The following is a 26192-nucleotide window of genomic DNA, read 5'->3' on the forward strand; positions in this document are numbered from 1 at the left end:
ACCTGAACAAAAGGTCAGCCAGTGACCTTTTGTTAGTTGCTGGCCTCTTCTCTCTGATATAATTTCATTTCTTCTCTTGTTTTTATGTGTCCTCTTTTTTTCGATTACCATATTGCTATTGTACATGTGCAGCATTTCCATAGTGCGCACGCAGTCACACACACACGCCCACACACACACATATACACACACACACAGCCAAATAAACAAATAGACATCCAGTCTCATAACAAGTAGGCGTACACGGTGAGTGTCTTCATAAACTACTGGAGTGTTGAAACAATTAAAGAAGGAGCCAAAACACAATCTAAATGGATATAACATAGAATAAAATAAATCAGTTTGTGCTTTGCGACATTATAAGGATGGCATTGCGCAAATTTAATAAGGGTGAGTGTGATGAGAAATGTTTGACTCGGACGAACAAAAGAAAAGTTGGCAAGAAAAAAAACAAAGGAGCAATGAACAGAGTCTGCATGTGTGTGTGCTTATGAGCCTTGGTGCGTTCGGGTGTTAGTAAGCCGAGCCTCTGGAAGTGAACAAGCGGCCTCGGTGCTGATGTGGATTTACTGGGTCCTGTAAACAGGCTGAAGAGAGCCTCCATTGTTTCCACAGCTAATGCTACAGACACACAGCTGAGGAACTCAATCCCATAATCCTCAATGCCTCTCTTTCCTTCAGGCTTTCGCAACTGTGTCGGCCTCCCGTGCTGAAAACAATCCGTTTCTGAAAGCAAGAGAGACGCTCACCTCTCCTGGTTCTTCTTCTTCTTACAGTCCGAAGTGATGCATGAAAACTTCAAGCGAAATCAGATGAGCATTGGGGAATTGCTCAGTGCACTTTTATATCAAACTATGATTACATGAATAAATATAAATCTACTCCCCTAGACATTATAACTAGCAGAACAACTGCTATCAACCGGTTGCAGGAAATCTGGCCCTCTTTGCTGCAGAATTGCTTCTGAATAAATATCACAGAATCTCATTCAGATTTAACTCTAGAATTTGACTAGGCCACTACAAAACACGGTGCATTTCCGGGTCAGTTTTCTGCTGCATAACCTAAGTGCACTTGACTCTAACACTAGAAATGCTGGAGTTTGTCCATTTTGACATAGGCTGGAGATAGTCCAAATGGCCTGAAGGATTGCTTTTGTTCCGTAAAGTTTAGAGATAGGCCAAATGACCTGAAGGATTGCTTTTGTTCTGTAAATAAGGCCATTACCTTATAAGTACCCTGGTAATGGCCTCAACGCATCTCACAGTTGCACAATTGTTCCTTAGACTTAGACTTCGACTTAGACTGGATAATGCAGCACAACATCATGGATCAGCTGCAAAAGGTCACATCTCTCCAAAAACACTTCGTGTATGCTTCAAAACTAGACTGAAGAGCATTACCTACAGGAGATCTGATCTCCTGTTGGTATCATAGATACCCACCCCCAACATGGACTATTCACACTCCTACCTTCTGGCCTGACGGTCAACAACCACATTTACAATTGAAGAATGGATGCTAATTTGAGCCATCAGTCGTTGGTTCTTTTGGCACTGTTTCAGTAAGTCTGGGGAGAAATCGAAAACCTAGTACTCCTAGTAAGGTAACAACTTTAAAAAAAAAATGATGACAAGCTGTCCAGATGCAACAGGACACACATCTTACAAATAATCATAATTATAAATACTTTGTCCCCAAATCAATTTCATCAATCAATTTGGTCAAATTGAATTGTGGTAGACAATTATAGGCTTATCAAGATCAACACAAAATAAATCACAAGTACATACAGGCCAACTAGGCATTCCTTCAAACAAACTACATACACGTCATATGATTAAGAACTTAATAGTTTCCGAAAGAAATTAGAATTTTGATATTTTTTTTAGTAAAAAGATGCTTGTTTGTAAATTGAAGAGATGTCTTACTACTACTCATATCATTATCGATTTATTTTAAAAGCTTTACACGTAATATATGTTAGCTAAAATGGAAGTGTTGCTATTTCGTGAAAAATTTATTTAGCTGAATTAATTTGTAAAATTCTATATGTTAAATTTAATATACAGCATCCATTTATTAAAAAAACAAAAGAAGTTGTTAAACATATTTTTATAACAGTCTGTTTATAACCCAGTGGTTTCATTTATGGATTTTTAACGCACCACTCAGCTACTTTTTTGTCGTATCAAACGGGCGCGCTCACGCTACCCGGCGCGCGCACGCAGCGGTGAGAACATGACGTCAGCCGCGTACGTGCTTAAGCCTGCCCGAAAATGTTCTCCCGTGTTGTTGAATTTCGAAGGAGCGCAGGACTTTGCGGTGAAATAATACAGTTTTGTCGGTGAGGAACAGCTAAGCGGACCACATGTTTCGCCGCTGAAGTCCTTCGCGGTTCCGTTTCTTGGCGAAGGTTGTGATTTTGGGCGACTCCGAGGGAAAGTTTGAGCTATCCTTTTTTTTTTTTCCCTCCCGGAGTGATGTCGAATCCTGGGAGTCGGAGAAACGGGTCCAGCATCAAAATCCGACTGACAGGTAAAAAAAAAAAAAAAAACGAGCCAAAGAGAAAACGCTTACAGTGCTTGTTTTATCCAAAGCTAAATTACCTTGTACACACGCGTATATTGTAATATGTTGATGTAGTCAAACCGAACAAGTTTCTGCGGGGCTCTTGGTCTGTTCTTCACCCAAACATCCGGTTTTTGCGAGGTGAACAGCAGTTAAAGCCTAGCCTGTTAGCAAAAATGCTACCAAAATTGCCGATAGGACAGCCGAAAAGCTGTCTTTTGTTGTTTTTACGGCTGATTTACGCTTCTGTTCGCCTGTTTGCACGTTATTAGAGAGAGTGGCGACTGAAAGCCGTCCAGAAACTTTATTTACAGCCAACCGTCGCCGCTAAGTATTAGCCCGCTGCTGTTAGCCTTTAGTAACACTGTAGTTACTGCTGACCGCTGTAGCTGGTTAGCTACACCCTTTTTAAGGGGGTTGACCACCAGCAGGACCCGTCGCTTTTTTAGCTAATGCGACAAAATTAAAAGCATATAAAGCAAACGTTTCTCCGCATCCTCTGCGAAATCGATCTTTTTCGTGCAGATATGACATGCTAGCCTAGATAATACCAGTGTGTATCGATTGGCGTTTGGCTGCTGTGTCAGCTGCAGTGAGACTCATTGAACTTATCCCGACCCGGACGAGTTGGACACGTTTGCTCTCCGAGCATCACGTACTCAACGCACCAAGGATACATGTGTTTAAATATATATATTTTTCTCAGTTTTTGGGTCAGGATTTTCTTTGTAGGACTCTGTCTTTTTCTCCCACGTTTCTACGTGGACAGAGAGCAGGAACAACGGTTTTTACTGTAGCTTAATGTAACGCCACTAGGCATCGAGGGGCCTCTATTCAAATGGAAATGACCTCCCTTTGCTGCCTGGCTCACTGTTTCCCTTCTGCTCAATTTACAACGGGACATGCAGGCACCACAGGTTCATTTTGTACAGTTTTATGTTTTATTTTTAATTTTTTGGTTTAGAGTTGCTAGTGTATCAATGATGTGTTCAAGTGAAAACCTGTTTCAACCTTTATTTTTCTGCATGGCTTTGCTTTTTGCCGAGCAGGATTTCAAAGCCGGTAGAGCAGCAGAAACATCCTTCCCAAATTAAAGACTCATCTTTCCACATTCCGGATTTCACAAAACTCCGAAATGTCTTTTCAGTTCATCTGCTCAGGCACATAATAGACCAGGTTACTGCTGCATTTTGTTAATGTGGAAACAACTGATGCCAGTCATTCAACTGATCAGTTCATTTAATGCTACTGGTTAGAGCTATGCAGTGAAATCTGTATGTAAATGACACATGTGGTGACAAACCACACAATCTCGCTCCCTCTGTTATCTTTTTGTGTCTGAAAGCAACCTATTCTACTCATGTACTTTAATAAGCAATGGAGATAATGTAACAAAATGACATTTGTGTACCTGTATCCCAGAACAGCTAAGCAAAAAAAAGGTCTGATTGGATCAAACACTCCATTGAAGCGAAGCGTTGTTCTGATCAGGTTATTTTAGGTGCTCTAATTGTTTCGCCTCGACTCCATCCAAAGAAGTTCAGGAAGATCCAAATAGATCTTATCAGAAAGTTGTGGCTCAGATGATTCGCAGTGAAAACAAAGCTGAGAACGTGTGTGTGTGTGGGTTTGTGTAAGGCACGTCGCTCATTATTTCAACATGGATGCAGAGGTTATTGCCCCCCTCCGAGTGTGTCCCGCCCCCCCAGGTATGACTGGAATCCTAATTGGGCGAGGAATGCGCGTTGAGCCAATGGGCCGACTATGCTGCCGGCCAGCTCTGTTTAGTCTGACAGACTGAACGATTGTTTGGCCTACATCAGAGAAGCCTGTGTGTCTGTGACAGGGAGTCTGGCTCTGGGTCACACTTCAGAGCGCCCTCAGTGTGTTTATGCAGGCTTCTATTTAGCCAGGCAGAATGTAGTTGTTGTATTTGATGGGTACCGTACAATAACCCTTGGGAACAAGCATTAAATTAGTGGTTTCGCGAAGATTTCTGCGAAGATGTCGGTATGACGCGAACGGGCGCAGCATTTAGACCTGGCTGGTTTCCAGTTGTCTGCAGCTAGGAGCTTAAATAAAGCGCAGATGGCCAATGGAGGAAGCAAATGTGCAATTTTTTCCCCCTTGTTTCAGTCAAAACTTGGGTTTCCTTTAAACAAAATTCAAATTTCCATAAATGCCTCAACAGGATGGATCAATATTGAAAACACACGCTGCCCCACTGCAATCCAAAATAGAAGCAAACTGTTTTTGCTTCTAATGAATTGAATTACTTTAATCACAGGACCATTTAATCTTTCATATTCTATGTAGTTTTTCTCACAGGACTTTCCTGTCAGACAAACTTTGAGTTGCGCTCAGACATCTTCTTTCCGTTCTGTAACTGGAAGCAGTTGAAGCTACTGCTAATTAGTTGCTAATAAACCACTGCTAGCTAGCTGTTTTGCATCTTTCATGGGTAAGAGTAGTTTATCACGATGTTGGTCTTTACCTGGCTCACTTCTATCGCCAAACTCATACGATGCTACATTCATTCTGGGAAAAACCTTGGCACTACTATGGGAAATATGTGACTCTTTTGTACATTTCTGTCATGACACATGTCTTAAATTTCATTCATAATGGTCTTAAAAAGGTCTTAAATTTGCGTTGGTGAAACTTGCACAAACCCCATGTTTTATAGCATTTACCTTTGTGAAATTGTAACCACAGAACAGCTTTTGAAGTCTGCATAGTCAAAGCTAAACAATGAACCATTTCCAGGAAACCAACTCATGTTCTAAGCACTTTCCTGTTACTCACTAACTATTAAGTGGGTACTGTCGAGGGACAACAAACCCTTCATTCTGCAAGTGGCCAGTGTTGTCTGTTTTTCTCTGGCTGTTGCGATTCGAGCTGGTATTTGGGTCCTGGAATTACTACTTCCTCATTTCACGTAGCAGTCACATGATCAAGCTCTTAGACGTGCCGTCAGCCCTTTTTTTTGTTGATGCCACCGAGGATCCCCACCAGTGAATAAATCATCGCTGATCATGCACTCAGTTTATTAAACTGAGCTGCTGCTGGTGCTGCTTTAGGTGAGGTTATGTCATAGCGTTGCTGCAGATTATTGAATATGATTACATAGTACCTCCGGGTTTTAATTTGTTAAAATGATGGCTCCTTTTAGAGCTCTCTGTTAGATAATCTGGATACATAATAATGTTAGAAACTGAATTAATGAGACATTTTAAAAAATGCATGGAAGTTTGGGAAATTAATATAATAGGTGTTTTTTCTGCCAAAAATAAAGGGATAAACAAACATTAAATCACAAAAATGTATAAGTTTAGTCATACGTTTTTAGCCAGTTGTAAAAATAGATATATAGAGGACAACTATACACTTGTTTTTGGAAAAAAAACCACAATACTTCAACAGTTTCTCATTGTTTAAGCAGAGATTTGGCAAAAAAAAAAATGTTTTAAGACTAAAGAAATAAAACAATCAACTTCCCCAAACTAGGAAATTCCATGATCTTATTTTAATTTATTGCAGACCTTTTTATTTTTCAAAACTGACGTGAAACACAAGGAAGTGATATGACTGATAACTCCTGAATTAGCACACAATAGTTGTGATATAAAAACTTATAATGTTGTAACTGGACGATCTTTCTGGTTGTTTGGTGGGTGGATTAGTAATACGCAGCAATTTGTCTGAAATTAAGGTGACATCTCTAAAGCAGCTTTCTTTTACATCATGGTAGAGATGAGTCATCAGTGTGATCTGTGTTTTTATTAAAGATTCAACCTGACAATAAAGACTTTAGACAATTCTGAATTATCTTCAACAATTACAACATAAGGAGACATTCAAGTTCACATTTTTGGTCTTGTTGCTGGTAGCAGTGATTAATTTATTACATTTGAGACAAATGTGACAGCATGTTGTGTGCCTAAAAGACGAATGGCTGTAAATTGGAGTTTACAGTCTTAAAACAAACAGAAAGTGCTTATTCATTTCCAACAAAGTTTATGAAGGGCAGCGAGTGAGAGCTTAAAAAAGATAAAACGAAGCAACTTGTTTACTTTCAGCCTTCCTGTTGTCTACTGAAATCTCACTCCGTTTAAAAAGCAGCGAATGCCCTTCACAGAACACATTTCTGATTCCTCTGGCTGGATTTTCAAACACCTTGCTGAAAATGGCTAACTTTAAGTCTCTGTTACTCATTAAGGACCTTAGCAACTATGATAGTTGCTGTTACCCTGGTGCGTTAGGCACGGTGCATTCACTAATCTAGGATTTTTAAGTTTCTTACAGACTGAAGTTAGGGCGATGAAGCAGGAAGTTGTCAGATTTCAGTCACCAGACGATTTAATGGCTCGTCTCTAGAGTTGGGCGATTAATTCATTTGACAGAATAGTGAAAATTTTCTGTTCACTGAAGATTCACTTTTTGGAAAATTAAGATTTTCTTTCACTAATGCACTTCTCGGGTTTCCAGCACGATGTTAAGAACTACCATCTTGTTTGACAAGATTGTAGTTATTTTGACTTTGAATTCAGTTGAACTCAAGGAAGGAATTATTAAAATAAAAGCCAGTTTTTAAAGATATTTTCTCTCATTTGTATTTTCAGGGAAAAGGAGTGAGGAAAAATATAGATTAAAATCAGAAATTTAATTTGGCAAAAAATAAAAAGCCATATCGCCCAGGGCTTAGCAAGGTTTCCCCCAGAAAACTTGTAGTAATGGACCACTCATCATCGGTTCAAGGGCCACAATAGACCTGTGCCCCACACTTTGGACACCCCTGTGTTAAAGGGTGGCCAAAGTGTGTGATCATAAAAAAGAAGACGGTTGTGTAAGAGGAAAATGTACACAATTATTCTCAAAATGGAGAGTTCGACTGTTACACTTAATTTCAGCATTGATTTTTAATATTTTATTTTGTTTTATTTTTGATTTTGAGAAAACACTCGCACCCCAAAGCAGTCCTTCAATTTAGTTTGACTTCAGCCTGAGTGGAACCTTTTTTGCTTGTTTTTTTCCCCCCCCTCTGCTTTTACCTCTTAACTTTAAAGCCAATAATGCAATGAACTAAATTGGCAGTGAGGGAAATCGGGCACCAGCTGAGCTGTCTGTGTCTCGGCCATCGGTTACCTTGGCAGCATGGGAAATTTCCCGAGACGCTGCGAAGGGGGTCCGTCACACATTCAGCGCCGCTAAGGAGGTGGTCAAGTAGCCTAAGAGAGGGGGGGGAAACAAAGCCGGATGTTGAAATCAGAGCTGTCCTCTGTTTGTGGCGAGGGAGCGGAAGTGCAGATGGAGTGGAGAGAATGGTTTTCCTGGACTGTCTGGATGAAAGAGGAGTCAGGGATCAGCCTCCCTGTTCTTTTCCTCTCCGTCTCTCTCTCTGTCTCGGTGCCCGACGAAAAGATGAGATCTCGGTGTGGAATGCGTGAGTCAGGCAGAGGAGCGCTGAAAGAGGTCTGCGTGGGGAAAGAGGGAAGGATATCCTGTCAGCATTCTCCATGGCTGGATCACAGGAAGTAGGACCCGGCTGAGCCTGACACATGTTTGCCACAAGTTGCCACATCCTAAACCACCGACTGCCTTACTCACCGCCTGGGGCGGGGGGAAGAGGCCTGACGGGTTTTAAATCTACCTGAAGTGATGTTTTTATTGATTAGTCATATTAATCACTAACAGGCTTCATTCACTTATCTTTGCTGGTTAGAGGAAGTACGGGATACTTCTGTTTTTATCTAATCACCATTTTTACACATTTTTGTGGAAATTGTGCTGAGAAATATGTGTAGAGGCTTCTTATTATTTAACGGTCTCTCTTTTTTTTTTTTTTCAATTCTCAATCTTTATTAAATCCTTCAACAATAAAACATACAGTGAAACCAATGTTAACAATATCACTACTGTGAGGTATACAACCTCAAGTAGTTATACAGAGAAGGATTTGAGTTTTTAACATTTTCCCCCCTGAACCCCTCCCGATCCTCCCGTACTCCCCCCACCCCAGCCAGCAGAAGGAGCTAAAAAAAAAAAAAAAAAAAAAAAAATTACAAGCACACTATCATTTATTCTGGACAAATAGTGTTTGAGCCTTTCCTCTATGGTTTTAAGAACGGTTCCCACATACTCTGATACGCCTCAATCTGACCGTTTATCTTGTAGATGAGTCGTTCATAAGAAGCAGTTTCTAAAAGAGCTGCATACCATTCTGTATAAGTAGGGAGACTTTGACCTTTCCAGTGTCTTAGTATAACTCGTTTAGCCGTTGTGAGGGCTATTTTTAACCACTGTATTTTTTTTGTTCCTATTTTGACTTTATAATCAACGAAATTAAGAAGTGCCAGTGTAGGTGTCAACAATAGGTTGGAGTTGAGGGTGCTGTTAATTTTCCCCATGACCTCCTGCCAATAGGAAATTAGTTTCGGACACATGAGGAACATATGAAGCATGTCTCCTGAGCTTTGTTTGCATCGCCAGCAAGTATCAGAGTTATTTATTTTAGCTCTGAATAATTTAACTGGTGTCCAATATAGTCGATTCGTAATTTTGAACTGTATCAGTTTGGAGCGTGCATCTCTCATGGGCTTTAACATTTGTTTGACTATTGCAGCCCACCGTTCTTCTGTGAACTTTACGTTTAACTCTGATTCCCACACCTTCTTAAGTCCTGTATTAATATTGCAAGTGTTCTCAATCAGATAGTTATAAATATGACTTACCCGTCTTGGGGAGTCTTTAACTTTATTAAACATGGCGTATATTGGTGATTCCATGGGTATGCTTCCCTCAGAATTCTTTAATTTTGTAAGGCAGTCTCTAATTTGTAGGAACTTCCAGAAATCCTTGTGGTTTAGATTGTATAGTTCTTGAAATTGTTGAAATGACAGTAAGGTACCATTTTTGAAGAAGCAGTTTATACGGTCAATCCCTTTTATATGCCAGCTCCTCCAAAAGATCATTTTCCCCCCTATTTTTATTTTTGGGTTATTCCACACTGAGGCTGTACCCTGAGCGAAAGGACAGCTGTTTGCTTTTTTATGTAACTGCTGCCAAACCTTTTTAGTGTGAGTGATAATTGGATTGGATTTAACTCCATCATTTGAATGTTGGGATAGATAATCAAAAGCGTTAAATGGAGCATTTATTTCACCTTCCAAGCTCACCCAGATCGGACTATTGTGGTTGTGTAACATAATTGATGTTATTTGTGCGCTTGTAAAAGCTTCCTGATAAAGTTGCATATTGGGAAGTCGTAATCCTCCGTATTCTACTTTAGTTTGGAGTTTTAGGACAGACATTTTAGGCTTTTTCCCCTCCCAGATAAAGTTGTTTATCATTTTGTCCAGGGTCTTAAATATAGAGTGTGGCGTTTTGAGAGGTAATAAGCTGAATAGGTAATTTAATTTTGGTGTAATAATCATTTTAATGGCTTGGACTCTACCCCATAGTGATATTTGTAGCTTGTCCCATCCCTTTAAAAGTAAACTTATCTTATTTATCACAGGTTCAAAGTTGTCCAGAATAATGTCTTCCAGGCCCGGGTTCAGCAGTATTCCTAAGTATTTAAGGTTTTTTGGTACCCAATGAAATTTCCATTTTTGTATATGGCTTTTGTAACAAAGTTTTGACAGGGGCATTACTTCGCATTTAGACCAGTTGATCTTGTATCCAGACAAATCAGAAAAATTGTTAATTAAATCCAGTAAAGAAGGTAGTGATTCCTCAGGATTCGACAGCAGAAGCAGTACATCATCTGCAAATATCAACATTTTGTTGTCTATTTCACCCATTGTTATACCTTTTATTATTTTGTTTTGTCTAATGGCTTGGGCTAAGGGTTCGAGTGCAATAATAAAGAGTAGGGGTGACAATGGATCTCCCTGTTTAGTCCCGCGTTCAATTAAGAATTGATCTGATCTTGATCCATTTGTCGTCACAGTTGCTTTTGAGTCTGTGTATATCATTTTTATTATTTCTAGAAAAGAGTGTTGAAACCCAAATTTTCCAAGTGTATAGTAAAGATAGTTCCAGCTGACCCTGTCAAACGCTTTTTTCCGCGTCAAGTGACAGGGCCGCTACAGGAAAATTTAAATGTTGGGCCTTCCAAATCAGATGTAGTAAACGTCTTAGACTATCAGAGGAAGTTCTGTCCTTGACGAAGCCTGTTTGGTCCGGATGTATAATTGATGTTATGACTTTATTAATCCGCAATGATAATATTTTCGTGAATAATTTTGCGTCACAGCACAATAAGCTTATAGGCCTGTAGCTTGAACATTCCAGAGGGTCTTTTCCTTTCTTCGGAATGACAGTAATTAATGATTCCTTCATGGATGTGGGGAGCCGATGCGAATTGATAGCTGAATTAAAGGTTTTTAATATTTCTGTGCCCAGTTCAGATGTAAATGTTTTATAAAACTCGTTAGGAAAACCGTCCAGGCCTGGGGTTTTCCCATTGGGTGAGGTTTTAATGCATTTAACGAGTTCTTCCATAGTTATAGGCCTTTCTAGTTGTGTGGCACTCTCTTTGGACAACTTCTGAAGACTTAACCTTCCAAAGAACTCTTCTGCTGTATTTGAATCAAATTGTCCTACTTGAGAATAAAGGTGCTTATAGAAATCTTTGAATACTTTGTTGATTTCTTTCTGACTAGTAACTACATTCCCAGCCCCATTCTTTATCGCACTAATTTGACGCGCTGCTTGTTTGGCCTTTAATTGGCTGGCTAATAATTTATCCGCTTTATCGCCTGATTCATACCATCTCTGTTTGATCCTGAAGAGAGAGTACTCTACTTTTTTAGAAAATATTGTATTTAGCTCATATTTAGCTTTGACTAATTTATCGAAGATTGAAGGGTTAAGATTTTCCGAATATTCCCTCTCCAATTTCTTTATCTCATTTTCATATCGGTTTATATTTTGGGAGTCTTGTTTTTTGATCCGGGAGGAGTATTGTATCAATATTCCCCTAATATATGCTTTGAACCCCTCCCAAATTGAGTTTTGGTCTGCAGTATTGTTGTTGTTTATAAAGTATTCAGTAATTAGTTCTCTGAGTTTTTTGCATAGGTCAGCATCATTTAGTAAACTGGTGTTCAACCTCCAACCCCTAGCCCTTTCATAATGAGAACCCAATTGTAGGACTAGGTCTATGGGGGCATGATCGGTTATTGCTATTGAACCAATATTACAATTCCCAACATTTTCGATGAGAGGGTGTGAGATCAGGAAATAGTCTATCCGGCTATAAACAGAGTGCCTACTTGAGAAGAAGGTATAGTCTCGCGCTGACGGATTTAGGAGTCTCCACACATCTGATAAACCAGCATGTTTGCACAGAGTTTTAATCGCTTCCTGGGTTTTGCTGGTTCTAGGAATTGATTTCCCGGATTTATCCAAAACAGGGTCTAAGACTTGATTGAAATCTCCTGCTACGATAGTAGGGAAGTCCCCAAAATCCGTAAAAATTGTCTTTAGCTGTAAGAAAAAATCTGGATCCTCTATATTAGGGGCGTATATATTGGCTATAATAATGTTTTGTCCTGAAATATTGACTAGAAGAACTATTACTCGACCTTCTTTGTCTTTATATTCTTTCTCCACCTGAATTGAGAGATGTTTAGAAAAAAGAATGGACACTCCTCGTTTTTTCTGTTTGAAAGTATTATGGTAAGCTTGTCCCACCCATCTATCTTTAATTCTGTTAACATCTTTCTATAACAGGTGTGTTTCTTGTAGCATCATCACATCTACTTTTTTTCTGCTTTAGATATTTAAGTACTTTGCATCTTTTGGTGTAAGAGCCCAAACCATTAACGTTCCATGAGGATATTTTAACTATGGTCCCCATATTTTATGTTCGTTTATCAATAATAGTAACAAGACCATCAATGTGTCTTGTGCTGTGTCGGATGTGTTTATACATATAACAAAAGAAAACACAGAAAAAGGCTGGCTGAGATGGAGGACCCCTACAACAAAAACAAAAATTAGACGCAAACAAAAGCGTCTTTTGTAAAATAACCATGCCTTATTCCTTATGACGAGCATGGAGGCCTTCAGAGTGAGCTGCCTCGGCCCATAACATAGAATAATAATAGGCATCAAGAACTTCCGCCAGAACTTTGTTAGTGCAAATGAATTAGATAAGAAGCAAAAAGGGGGAAAATACCCAGTAAGCTGGGCTATTTAAACTGTATGTTAAACCAATATGAGGGACATGAACCCATAGCAATTTAGATTGCCACACACTCATATTTATCGATCCAAAACACCATATATGCGACTTAAAATGTTTACATAGCAATCGATTTTCCCCATCAGCAAAAATTCACCGAAATAACATAAATCTGACCCGATTAACGAAGTCCAGTTTCAACGCGTATAATATGATAAACATCTTAATCTTAATAAGTTGGAGGTTATGATTAGTGTTCTCAGAAAGGAGATATTACCACTGATTATCGCAGCCTGTTCGTTCAATCACCTTCCTCTGTGGGTTGGTATTTGTCTATCATCTTCTTTGCTGCGGTGGCGTCTTCAAAGCGGAGGCGTTCCTTACCAAGGGAGACCCAAAACACTGCTGGGTACTGCGTGTTGTATTTCAGCCCCTTGGCTCTGCACATACGTCTGACCTCGAAGAATTTGCTCCTTTTTTCTTGTACTTCCCTCGTGAAGTCTGGAAAAAACTCTATCTTGTTTCCCCTCCAGTGAAAAGTTCCAACCTCTCGAGCTCTGAGTCGTATTTTCTCCTTGTCTGTGAAGCGAAGGAATCTCACCAGGATGTGTCGGGGTCCGGCTGGCGTGTTTCGTCTGTTTTCTTTTAGAGTAGCAGGTACTCTGTGAGCCCTTTCAATGACGATTTGATCCGTTCCCTGATCCTGTGGGAGTAGGGCTCGTAGTACGTCCATGACACACTCCAATACGTTATCCCCCTTCTCCGAGAGCTCCGGGACACCCTTGATCCTTAGATTGTTTCTCCTGCTGTAGTTTTCTTGATATTGGATCCGATCTTCCAGCTGTGCAACTTTGGACTTGAGCTCGGCCGTGCTCGCAGTGAGCACCGCATTCTCGTCCTCAAGTTGCGACACTCTGTTTTCCGCTTCCCCCATTCTGCCGCTGAGGCCGGCCAAGTCTGATTTCAGCGAGTCCAGACAGTCTTTAATTGTGATCACGTCTGCTCCGACCTGCTGTATTTTGTCTTGGAGGTCCCGGTTCATGACCCGAATCTCGTTTAAAATCATTGAATCTGTCCCTGCATCAGCGAGCGTCTCCATGCTAGTGTTAGCATTAGCCTCGTTAGCTCGTGGGTTCGACCGGATCATTTGGTCGATTTTAGGGCCCGGTGTGCTCTTTATCCTTGAATTTTTCCCTCTGTTCATCTGTATTGCTTACCCTGTACCTCGCTCACACGGGTTAAATCTTCTGACGGAAAGTAGCAACGTAAAACTGGCCGATATCAGCTCTGGCTCCTCAGCACGCGTTCTCTCCTCGCCGCATCGTCACCGGAAGTCTTAACGGTCTCTCTTATTGAATAGATTGTCATGGTATGATTACTTTAAGTAGAAATTCAGTAGTAAAATATGGAGAAAATGATGAAATTGGTTTCATATAAAGCAGAATTATTTGAAAACAGAAATATTTAAAGCAGCTATTCAACATATTGCTTACTAAGCTTGTAACATGGCTAGGCCTGGATGGTATGGCTGAAAAGCACATTACGATGTAATCGTTTCATATCAGTCGATATTGATAATTGTAGATTAGTTTTTTGGTTTCAATATCTGAAGTGCTGCTAAACTAGTGATGTGACCTTTCCTGTTTTATCCACAGTTTTAACTCCACACCATTATTTATTTATTTTCTTTTAATATCAAAGTAGAAAGTACATGGTGTGATACATTACATCAATGAAAGGGGGGGGAAAAGTCATGGAACTAACAAAGAAGAGGAAACAAGGTATTGTGTTTAAAAAAAAACATTTTTTTTATTTTTAAGCAGTTATGAGGCACATAACATGAAACTGTTGCACAATTTACTCAACAAGTTAAGTTGAGTCTTTGGTTGCTAGGTAACCAAAGAGTGAGTGAGTTAAGATGCCACCAACCTTGCTTAACTCTCTTGAGAGGTTGAGCCGCTAAAGTATTTCTTATGCCTACATCCCCCAGAATGCTTTGCATTTCTGGCTCACAGTTCAGTAAAATGATTGAACATTCTGTCATGTATTATCTATTACTATTATTGTTCCTAGCCATGGAATAATTGGCTGTTAGATGTTAAGCTTTTCTGTGGTTTTGCTCTTTATCAAAAAGCATAAGCTAATTCAATTTCTGATTTTGATTTAATTCCCTCACTTTAAAAAATAAAAAGATTAGAAATGACAGAATATATGTATTTTTTAAAATCATTCTTTCTTTAAGTTGACTTGAATTTGGAGTTGATGTAAATAGAAAGTGTAAAACTTGCTTAGTGAAACAAGATGGTGGCTCCTGGATGGGCTGACATCACTCTGAACTATGGAAACCCAAGGAACACATTGGTGTAGAAAAAAAACAAATCTTCCTAAAAGTAAGTCTCCAAAAACATAAAATTCGGTAAAATAGATTTATTGCCCAGCCTTAACTCCTAAACAACAAAATTTGTCATTCTTATAAGTGAGTAGCCATTTTTCAGCTACCTGAGATTACACCAGTTAGAGTACTGTTGTCTGCAACAAGTTTTTTATTATTTTAATTGTGATAAACTATAAAATGAATACCCACTCTATTTATTTTCAGTTTTAACCTTTTTTTTTTTTTTTTGCAGTTTTGCTCTTAATAACATAGTTCAACACTTTCTCTTGTAACTTTCTAAAACTTCCTTGTTATTATATTAATTACTCTAGTCGCACAGTTTAAAAAACATCTTTATTTCTTTTGTTAGTGGAGATCACAGTTGCTTTGGGTATTTATTGTTGTTTGTTTTTTTTTTAGCTCATTAATATATGTTTATATGTATCCTCTGGCTATGTGAGCATGGCTAAAGTGTCACCAATACAACAGAAAGTATTAATTACATCGTAAGTCGGTGTGTAAACACATCATGTTGTGATTACAAGCTACTGCATGTCTGTGGAGTATTGAGAGCAGAAGACCAGCTCTGTTTTCCATCATGTTTACCGCATGGCTAACATTAGCTGCGGCTCACACCTGAGCTAAATTGAAGTGACTGTGTCATCCGTGCGCTGCATAAACAGGAGAAGTCATGTTGACATGCAGCTTGAGAAAACTTTGAGACAGAGTGGGCAGCCTCATCTCAACAGCGGCATGCATTATCCCGCTCACCCAGTTCTGCAGCTCATCAGTATTCTCTGGCATTCATATTTTATCCTAAACTACATTCTTCCTCCTCAGAGTGTTTGTTATGCGTCAGAATTTATTAGAGCTGCCTACACAGTAAGATTAGCCTCATGCTTATGCCTTTTTTTCCCCCTGCAGTATTATGTGCCAAGAACCTCGCAAAGAAAGACTTCTTTCGTAAGTATTGCTGTGGCATTTTCCATTAGTCTGCTGTAGTAACAATTGGTACACAGAGCAGCGTTTTGGTGACGTCTTGTGTGCGTGCAGGCCTACCGGATCCTTTCGCTAAGGTGGTAGTAGACGGATCGGGTCAATGCCACTCCACAGACACAGTCAAGAGCACACTGGATCCCAAGTGGAATCAGCACTATGACCTGTAAGCCTCCTGGCGACCCCTCACCTCCCACATGCCTAGGCTTTAAATTCAGGCGGCGGTGGCGTAAAGAAACCTGACGAGTTCCTCGCTTTTGCAGCTACATCGGGAAGACGGACTCGATCACCATCAGCATATGGAACCACAAGAAGATCCACAAGCGGCAGGGGGCGGGGTTTTTGGGCTGCATACGACTGCTTTCCAACGCCATCAGCAGGCTAAAAGACACAGGATGTAATTTAGATTTTTTTTTTTCTTCTCTAAATGATTTTATTTTTAACCCTATTTGCATCTGGTGCATTCATTCTGACTTTCGTCCCTCCAGACCAGCGCCTAGATCTTTGCAAGCTGAACCCCTCTGACAGTGACGCAGTGAGGGGGCAGATCGTAGGTGAGGATGGACACACTGATAAGCTAAATCTGTTTCCATTTGCTGTTTTTTTTTTCTTCTCTATCTTTGTCTCCGTGCAAATGTTCAGCTGCAAGAATGTTAACAACACCCAGAAAGAGCGCACACATCGCACTCGTTTCAGTCTGGAAACCTCATCCCTGCATACCAAAAGATTTGAATGTCATTAAAAGTTTATTTCGTCCAATAACGTCACACTTATTTCTGTTCATTTTGATTACTCTGTCATACAGACTTAAACCCAAAATCCACTCTTATCAGGAAATGTATAATATTACATTAGAACAATAAAAAAAAGCATTTTTTATTGCGAAATGGCAGCGTATAGAAAAATATGTCCATGTGCTCGACTGTAGCTTTCTGCCAGCAGTCAGTTTCTTTAGCAGTGACCCTCTTCGGCTTCCTCTCCTCGTCGGGGTGTCAGTGACCGTCTGCTCGACATCTGTGAAGTCAGCAGTTATCCCGTCCCTTTATAGACCATAAAATAACACATCTACACATTTAGAAGTCATTAAGTTATAACGATCAAGGCTTAAAGAAATAAATTCTACATCGACCAAAGTGGACCTCTATAACACAAGTTTCACTTTTTAATTGAATCAATTAAAAATGTTTTATCATAATTTATTGTAGAACGCATAGAGAAGCCGCCATTTTGCTGATAATGCTGATTTGCTGATTTTGCTGACATGTTCTTCCAAACTGGAATTCACTCGCAGAAGATCCGAAGCAGTGTTTTAAGAATAAAATCAAGAAATTCGTTTTTAATTTAGCTGATTTCTAAGATCCTGTTAACATGTTAGATTATCTTTCTGATTGACTTTTAAATGAAAATTTATTCTGAGTGTAAGAAGAAATTCAATTGAAAACTTTTTTTAAAATTTAAATTAGACATTTTTATATTTTTATGGATGCTTAGTTGGTTTGGAATTTTCCAACTTTATTTGCATTTATGTGAATGAATTGTTTGTTTTCAATGTTTTTTTAAAAATCATTAAAATAGTTGTAAATACATTTTACTTCAGTCTAATTCCTACTTTTCTTTAAACCCAGTTTTATATTTTTATTCCTGTGTTTTTATTGGCCATAAAGATGGAAAACCGACGTTTCTTCCTCCACCATCCACATTGACAGATTCAAACATCTATGAATGTATTTTTTAGTTTTTTCTTCATACATTTTGGCAGTTTTATCTGTTTCGTTTTGTTTTTTTCTTTATCTTGTATGGCACTTTATATATTTGGTATGAAAGGCACTGAATAATTACATCCTGACTTATTGATTCTGTCCGATGTCGACATATTTCCTGTTTGTAGTGAGCTTACAGACGCGGGACCGCATTGGCAGCGGTGGTCCTGTAGTGGACTGCAGAGGACTGTTGGAAAACGATGGGTGAGCGCATCTCCAGACTTTTATAACTTTAACGTTATTACAGTTAAATATCACGTTTAGACTTCTGAGCTTTGTGCGTAACTCCTCAGACCCGTTTTCGAGGGCTGCTTCAGCGAAGAGCCGCTGCCCTACTCCGACCCCACCGGCGCCGCGGGCGGCGGGAACTGTCGGCTGGACTCACCGGGTCAGGACGGCCGTCTGCAGACTCTGCGAATCAGAGGGCCGGACTCCAGAGGTCATGGCCACACCCCTCAGAACAGACCTCACGGGCATCAACCGCCTGATCTGCCAGAGGGATACGGTCCGTTCTCAAACACATTTGTCAGCCGTCTAAATTTGAAACGGCCACGAATAACATTGTTTCCTTATTGTAACAGAGCAACGAACAACTGTGCAAGGCCAGGTGTACTTCCTTCACACACAGACAGGCGTCAGCACCTGGCACGACCCTCGGATACCACGGTAGGATTACTCACTGGTTATAGTCAAACACAGCTTGAAAATAAGGAAAATCTTTAAGAAATTACATTGAAAATTATACTTTACACTTGAGCAATTATGTTTCTTTGTACAAAATCTGGTGTTCTGTTTGTAGGAATGAATAGTTATACATTTAAATTGATAAACAGTCAGAAAAAAGAAGATTAATGCTGAAAAGTCTGAATAAGTATAGAGAAAATAAAAACTGAGCATGAAATTATTGATTTTTTTTTCTTCAGATTTTTGTGGTCATCAAAAAATTCAAAGATCTTAGTTTCTGAAAAATAAATAGTTTTTCAGATTGATTTGTACTTAAATGTTTCATCACAGCTGTGACGACGTTTTAGTTTTTGATTTACAGACTTAAGAACCCGTAAGTGAATGCTCACATTTCAACAAAACACCTATTAGCCCTCTAGTTCCTCAGAGATTCAACTTTAACCTGCACTTGTTGTTCTGAAAGCTGCTGTGGTTTAAATACCAAACATATTTGGCATATTGTGCATATTTATATCAGATTAAAGGTAGCAGAGATGCTGAACTGCGTTTAAAGTATCTGCATGACGTGTCCCAGTCCTTATTTGAGGAATTTTTAATTTTTGAAATGAGCTTGGTCCAAAACAAGAATTATAAACATAAAAATTCTGACTTTGGGAATATTTTGTGTTCACATGTATTGAATGTAGTAAAACCCGAATGTAAAATCTAGAAGTTTGAGTCAGAAAACGTCTGAGAAAATGTTCTGCCACGCCCTCTGATTCTGGAGTAGGGATCTGGCCAGCGTGAGCTGCGAGGAACTCGGCCCGCTGCCAGTGGGGTGGGAGGTCCGAAGCACCGTGTCCGGCCGCATCTACTTTGTGGACCACAACAACCGGACCACGCAGTTCACAGACCCCCGTCTGCACAACATCATCAGGTGTGTGTCTGATCCAGGAACACTCCAGATTTCTCCCGACTGCAGACTCAGCCCGCTTTAGGGCCGCAGACTCCTGCAGCACGTCCTTAATTAGTGGATTTTAGTCTGATTTGTTCTTAGCCTGATCTGACACCGACGTAAAGCTACACCCAGTCTGGCCCCGGACGTGACCTACTAACGGTCATCAGCTCCGTTAACACTGCAGGGAAGTGTGATTTACAGAAACGCTGGCTTACGGGAGATTTAGCTCGGCGCGCGGCGTCTAATCCTGTCTGCTCTCCTGGCCTGCCGCCGTCTCACCCACCTCTCGCTTCTTCTGCTCTCTCCAGCCACCAATCCCAAGTGAAGGAGACGTCCCAGGCCCCGCCGATGGATGTCGGGGTGGACGAGGGGGGAGGCGGAGGGATCGGCGGGGGCGGAGGAGGAGACGGAGACATGGCGGTGCGCTACGAGCGAGACCTGGTGCATAAGCTGAAGCTGCTGCGCCACGAGCTGTCGCTGCAGCAACCTCAAGCGGGACACTGTCGCATTGAGGTGTCCCGAGAGGAGATCTTTGAGGTAAGGAGGAACAAAAAGGTAATATATCACTGGACTGCATCATTTTTGTTTCTGATTCCAACAAAAAAACAATAAATATATATTAAAAACAGCTTGTTAAATGCATGTAAAAGTGCAAAACAACATGTTTTTATCACCTTTTTTTCCTCATGAAATGTGTTGCTTTTTTCCCTACACATCAAAAACACTAAATCTTACCAAGTATTTTTGGCCTAGTTTCTAATTTATAATATCTTGGCACAATTAAAATAGAACAAAACTAACTTACAAGTAACTTTTCAGCAAGATAAAGGAGCTTGTTTTAAGTCAATAATTTGTTAATAGTGATGAAAAAAGGGCATTAATTTCACATTTTTCCCATGTTATGAGTGAAACAATCTGCCAGTGGAACTAGCAGTGTAGAAGATAGATACATGAAGTTGTCACAATCTTTTCTGGACACAAAAATGGCTTTAATATTTTTTTTTTTATCTGTCTTTTTTTTTTTTATCCTCTTTGTTTTCTTTGAATTACTTATTTTTTCCCCGAGACGCCTCAGCAGAGAAACATTTTCAACCCTGATCCACTCAGCTGCTTATTATTCTACTGAGCTGAGAGGTTTTCAGATTGTAAACACGCCTCTGATTGGTGGATAGACTCTGTGCAAAACCTTGTTTGTGTTGCATCACCGGCAAACAACAGCAGCTGCTGCTGCTGAAGCAATACCGACTCCAGAACCTTTTCCACTTTTTTGTGGCACAAACTTTAATATGTTTTATTGCAGTTTTATGTGATAGACAAACACAAAAAGTAGTTGTGAAGTAAGACAATGATACAAAGGGTGTTAAACAAGTTTCTCAAATAAAAATCTGTGACGTGGGTGTTTATTTAGCCCTTATCAAGGGGACTTTTCCACCAAACCGGATTCAGTGTTAAACTTAGCACCAGTTTGTTTTGTTTCCACTGAGAGAAACCGTGTCTGCCCCGAAGAAGCAGCGCTAACCCGCGTTATAGTCGGCAGGCGTGGAGCCGCGTTTGTCAGGAGAACGAGGCAAAACCGATGAACAACAAGCCAATCAAAACATTGAGTGTGCCATGTTTAAAACTCCTGAATTAAACAAAAAAAACATTTAGCACTAGAATACATTAAACCACCAGGCTGCAGCACTAAATGTCGTATTCAACATTGTGCTTAACTCGGCTGATTAGGATTGTGACACGTTCACGGCCCAGGCTTGTTGTCTCAAACCGTTTCGGCAGACTTGTATGACTTATTCAGGTTTGTGTGTGATCTGTATCCTGTGTGCGTTCCCAGGAGTCGTATCGACAGATAATGAAGATGAGGCCGAAGGACCTGAAGAAACGGCTGATGGTGAAGTTCAGAGGAGAGGAGGGCCTTGATTACGGAGGAGTGGCCAGGTAAGGGTGAAGGCTCTGAGTTGTTGTCTATTGTTGCTCTATTTCTTGTCTGCGCCACGTTTTATTAAAATGTGCAGCATATGTTTAATTAAGCAGAAGTGCTGATTCTTTTCAGCTAATCTGTTAAATATTTCCAGTCATTTACTTTCTAACAGAGGTAAAAATCATAACTAGTGAGAGAAACTGAAGGTTTTCCATTGTTATTTCCTTCCAGGTAGTGTATTACTAAATAAATGTATTTAATAAAAATAATACCCACTTTAAGGCTGAAACAATTAATTGAATTAATTATGATTATTCGATTATTGAAATAATTGTCAACTACGAGTAGTAGTCTATTAGTTGTTAATAGGAGTTTACAAAGATTTGCTGAAAGAACAACATACTTAGAGCAGTGATTAAACCAACGCTGTACAAAAACATAAACATTTTTGCATTTAAGATAATAAAAAAAAACTCTTTGTAAAAATGTTTTACCCAGAACTCCACAAGAACTCAAAATCTTAAAACAAAAAATCTCCTATAAATGCTATCCATTTCTTATCAAAATAAATCAACAGATCAGTAGATAATATTTCTCTAGCTGCAGATGCATCCTTTGCCACAAATGATCAACATAACATACACTAAAGGAATGTTATTTCATTTTAAGCAATACATTTTTTATTCGAGAATGTAAATGAATTATTTGCGTCTTTTAATGTATTTCTAATATTGTGTTTGTAAAAAAAAAAGCTTTAAGTGGTTAAGTGGCAATTTTTTATCATCTGACGATTACTAAAATAAACGTTAGTCGCAGCGTTAGCCCCCGTTGTAGCTTTCTTTAGCTTGAATAGAATAGAAAATTCCTTTTATTTGTCCTTCAGTGGGAAAATTTCAGAGTATCAGTAAGAAATTGACAAGCACATGTATGAAGAATAAGCAATAATATCTGGTTTATTGTGTTTAAGTTCACTCGTTTAATGCTGAGTAACCTTGTCTCCAGGGAGTGGCTGTATCTGCTGTGTCATGAAATGTTGAACCCCTACTATGGCCTCTTCCAGTACTCCACTGACAATATCTACACACTACAGATCAACCCCGACTCCTCCATCAACCCTGTGAGTTCACTAATAACCCGCCTTACGTCGAGTTAATTATGGATCTCAAACTTTGGTTCACATTCCTTTCTTTCTCTTTTTCTAAGGACCACTTGTCCTATTTTCACTTTGTGGGCCGCGTGATGGGCCTGGCGGTCTTCCACAGTCACTACATCAACGGCAGCTTCACGCTGCCCTTCTACAAGCAGCTGCTAGGCAAACCCATCCAGCTCAACGACCTGGAGACCACGGACCCGGAGTTGCACAAGAGCCTCGTCTGGATATTGTGAGAACTTTGCCTAGATCGGCCCAAATAGCCCACTGTGACTTTGAGTCACTTCCCTGTTTTTATTTCATATTTTACAGCCCAGTGTTCTCTTTATTGTGTGTGTGTGTGTGTGTGTGTGTGTGTGTGTGTGTGTGTGTGTGTGTGTGTGTGTGTGTGTGTGTGTGTGTGTGTGTGTGTGTGTGTGTGTGTGTGTGTGTGTGTGTGTGCAGGGAGAATGACATCACTTCTGTCCTGGATCACACTTTCTGCGTGGAGCACAATGCCTTTGGGAAGTTCTCCCAACATGAACTCAAACCTAACGGCAGAAATGTTCCCGTCACTGAGGAGAACAAGAAGGAATACGTTAGGTGGGCACAGATAACAAAACAAGGTGTTCAGAAATGCTTCCCAGTGTGGTGTGGGATGCTGACTTTGCTCGTGTTGGCTGTGTGTTGCAGACTTTATGTGAACTGGAGGTTCATGCGTGGGATTGAAGCCCAGTTTCTGGCTCTCCAGAAAGGATTCAGTGAGCTGATCCCACAGCACCTCCTCAAACCGTTCGACCACAAAGAGCTAGAGGTGCGCGCCTCTGAACGATAAACCTTCATTTGAGGGAAACCAGCTTAACCGACCAGGATTCTTCACATCTCGTTCCTGTTTTCAATCTCATAACATCCCGCTCTCTCCGTCCCATCCAGCTAATAATCGGCGGACTGGGGAAGATAGACCTGGCGGACTGGAAGGCCAACACCCGGCTGAAGCACTGCACCGGGGAGAGCAACGTGGTGCGGTGGTTCTGGCAGGCCGTGGAGGCCTTCAGCGAGGAGAGGAGAGGGCGCCTCCTGCAGTTCGTCACGGGCTCCACTCGGGTTCCCCTGCAGGGGTTCAAAGCGCTGCAGGGTGGGTCAGGCACCGGCACAGAGCCTCCACACAAAATCAACACACAGCTTTTAGCTGCAGTCCTTTCATATCAACATTCGTTCATTTACTGCCAATAGGTTTGTTTTGATTCACGTTAGGGCTGAAACAATTAATTGTGATTAATCGGTTATTGAAGTAATCATCAATTATTAATCATAGCTTGTGAGACAAACGGAAGGTTCTTATCGATTCCTTCCAATCGGCATATTGCTAATTGAATATGTGCTGAGTAAAATGGGGGCTGAAACGATTAATCGTGATTAATGAATTATTTGAAATAATCATCAACTAATTTAGCAAATGATTAATCGTTAACTAGAGTATACAGATTCTAAAATATGCCATTTGCTGAAACAGCAGCACTCTCAAAGCAATATTTGGGGCAAAACTGTACAAAAAATATGAACATTTTGTAATTTAGATGTCAAAAATAAGGACAAAGATGTCTTTGTCTGTAAATAAACCACCGGCGTTTATACTGGTGTCTGATTTCAAACGACCAGCCAGCCGTTTCCCATTGTAGAGCAGTGATAACTAGAATGTATGTGTGTAAGGCTCTACAGGTTCTGCAGGACCGAGGCTCTTCACCATCCACTTGATAGACGCCAACACAGAGAACCTACCGAAAGCTCACACGTGGTAAGACGCCTCGGGTCTCATTCATTCATTCATTCACTCATTCATTTATTACAGAGTCTGACTTCCTGACGAATCCTTTTGTTGTCTCCAGTTTTAACAGAATAGACATCCCTCCCTACGAGTCCTACGAGAAACTTTACGAGAAGCTGCTGACAGCGGTGGAGGAGACGTGCGGCTTCGCCGTGGAGTGATGGCGCCGCCACAAGGACGAGGAGGACAGCGCCGGTCACACTCGCTTGCACTTGCACACCCAACTATCTGACATTCGACATGTATGCACACACACGAACCGAACTCGAGGTGTACTCCGAGTATACCGAACAGCCAAGCATTACGAGAACACGCCGACTCTTGCCACCTCTGCGCCGCCGGACTGCCTGCGGTTAAACGAGGAAGCACAGCAGCAGCAGGAGGAGGAAGCAAAGGAGGAGGAGGAGGAGAGGGAAGGGGATCAAAGGGGGGTGGGAATAAAAGAAAAAAAAAAAAGTATTTTAAAAAATTTTTCAAATATTTTCAAGAAGCATTTTTATCCTTCAGTTTTAACAAGCTATGATGTCACTCTTAAGAATGTGTAACCACGGCAAATTCGACTCGAGTCGCGCTCAAGTCTCCGGGCACAATCAGCCAATCGCGTACGAGCCTGCGAACTTTGAATTCGGGTGTGCGTTGAACAAGGCGGGGAGCGATGTTTTTTTTTTTTTTTTTCTTTTTTTCCTCCGTAACAAGCTGATTGATCGACTAGTATTCATGCTTCATGTTTAACCACTGTTGCGTGTCTTTGTGTCTCAGTCTGCATGTGAGAGAGTGGGATTTTTTTTTTTTTGTATGCGTGTGTGCGTTTGCATGTGTGTCGAGCATGGCACTCTGTTATGCTGTAAAAATGATAAAATGAGCCTCCATTTAACTTTTTTTTTTTTTTTCCTCTTACGTTTGTACCTGCGACCACTCTGATCATCTCTGATGTTTTTATTATTTATTACTAAATGATTACTGACCAAGCTGCTATATGCTCTGCAATGAGCCCTCACTAATTTCTTAATCGCAGCTCAACCTCCTGGAGCTGAAGGGTCAATTCTCATGCAATTCAAGTCATCCACAAAGTGGATTTTTTTTTATTGAGTTTTGTTACTTTCAAACATCCATGTTACTGGGGGTTGGGGGGGGGGAATACTCTCGTCGGTGTACGAAAGATGTTGGTGTTTTGAAAACACCGGGTTACATTTGCTGAAGTTACATTTCCCCTGCCACCCCCAACCGTAATTTGAGAAATAAAACTAATCCAAGGGTATGTCCAAGATTTTATCTTATTTTTTATTTTTGGTGGGGTGGGGGGGGAGTTTGTTATTCGTAATCAAAACGAGCCTCAAGATGCAAAGAAGCCACTTCATTTGCAACATCTGTGCTTAAAAACAAAAGACCCCTTAAGCCTTTTTATACATGTCTTATCGCCTATATTGCCATGTTTTTATTCCTCCTAAACATGATTTTTTTTCTCTCTCTCTGTAGCCAGAACGTTTGGAAAACTAATCATCATCTTTAAGACCACAATGAATGAACTTTTGAACCATTTAAGCTCCACAGTAGAGAATGAAATCAAATTTTATTGAGCGAGAAGAAACATGCGGACGGGAGGGAAAGAGGGGAACGTTCCGTTGTAGATTGAAGACTGTTACGCAGTATTATTTCAATCTGCATTTTCTATGGTCTAATTTCACTGTGTAATGGATGCAAAAGTATTGTAACTTACAATGTACTAAACATTTATGAAAAAATACAATGTAAATAAGATTATATTAAAAGAAATTAAATTGAAAAATACAATCCGGCGTGCGTGCG

At 40.2% G+C, this 26192-nt stretch overlaps 1 protein-coding gene across 4 annotated transcripts; it reads left to right on the top strand.

Annotated features, from left to right (window-relative positions):
• Positions 1-2245: 2245 nt before the first annotated feature.
• On the top strand, positions 2246-26166 carry smurf1 (SMAD specific E3 ubiquitin protein ligase 1). 4 transcript variants are annotated; one of them, XM_023349260.1, is made up of 18 exons: positions 2246-2538; positions 16062-16100; positions 16191-16299; positions 16397-16530; positions 16622-16687; positions 18022-18097; positions 18187-18398; positions 18475-18559; positions 19344-19493; positions 19823-20051; positions 21346-21449; positions 22435-22549; positions 22636-22814; positions 23027-23164; positions 23255-23375; positions 23495-23696; positions 24272-24356; positions 24448-26166. In XM_023349260.1, exons 1-18 carry the CDS (start codon positions 2484-2486, stop codon positions 24545-24547), a joined length of 2199 nt encoding a protein of 732 aa, XP_023205028.1. In that variant the 5' UTR covers positions 2246-2483; the 3' UTR covers positions 24548-26166. The 4 variants fall into 4 exon arrangements, with proteins under 4 accessions (XP_023205028.1, XP_023205030.1, XP_005806109.1 ...); XM_023349262.1 differs by having other exon boundaries at positions 24281-24356; XM_005806052.3 differs by having other exon boundaries at positions 2247-2538; positions 19347-19493.
• Positions 26167-26192: the final 26 nt, after the last annotated feature.

This window comes from Xiphophorus maculatus, chromosome 16, assembly GCF_002775205.1.
Source record: "Xiphophorus maculatus strain JP 163 A chromosome 16, X_maculatus-5.0-male, whole genome shotgun sequence".
Taxonomy (NCBI): Eukaryota; Metazoa; Chordata; class Actinopteri; order Cyprinodontiformes; family Poeciliidae; genus Xiphophorus; species Xiphophorus maculatus.

Coding starts and splice junctions, on each gene's coding strand:
- smurf1 (XM_023349260.1), top strand. CDS start 2,484: ATGTCGAATCCTGGGAGTCGGAGAAACGGGTCCAGCATCAAAATCCGA. Junction 2,539..16,061: donor CATCAAAATCCGACTGACAG/GTAAAAAAAAAA, acceptor TTCCCCCTGCAG/TATTATGTGCCAAGAACCTC. Junction 16,101..16,190: donor CGCAAAGAAAGACTTCTTTC/GTAAGTATTGCT, acceptor GTGTGCGTGCAG/GCCTACCGGATCCTTTCGCT.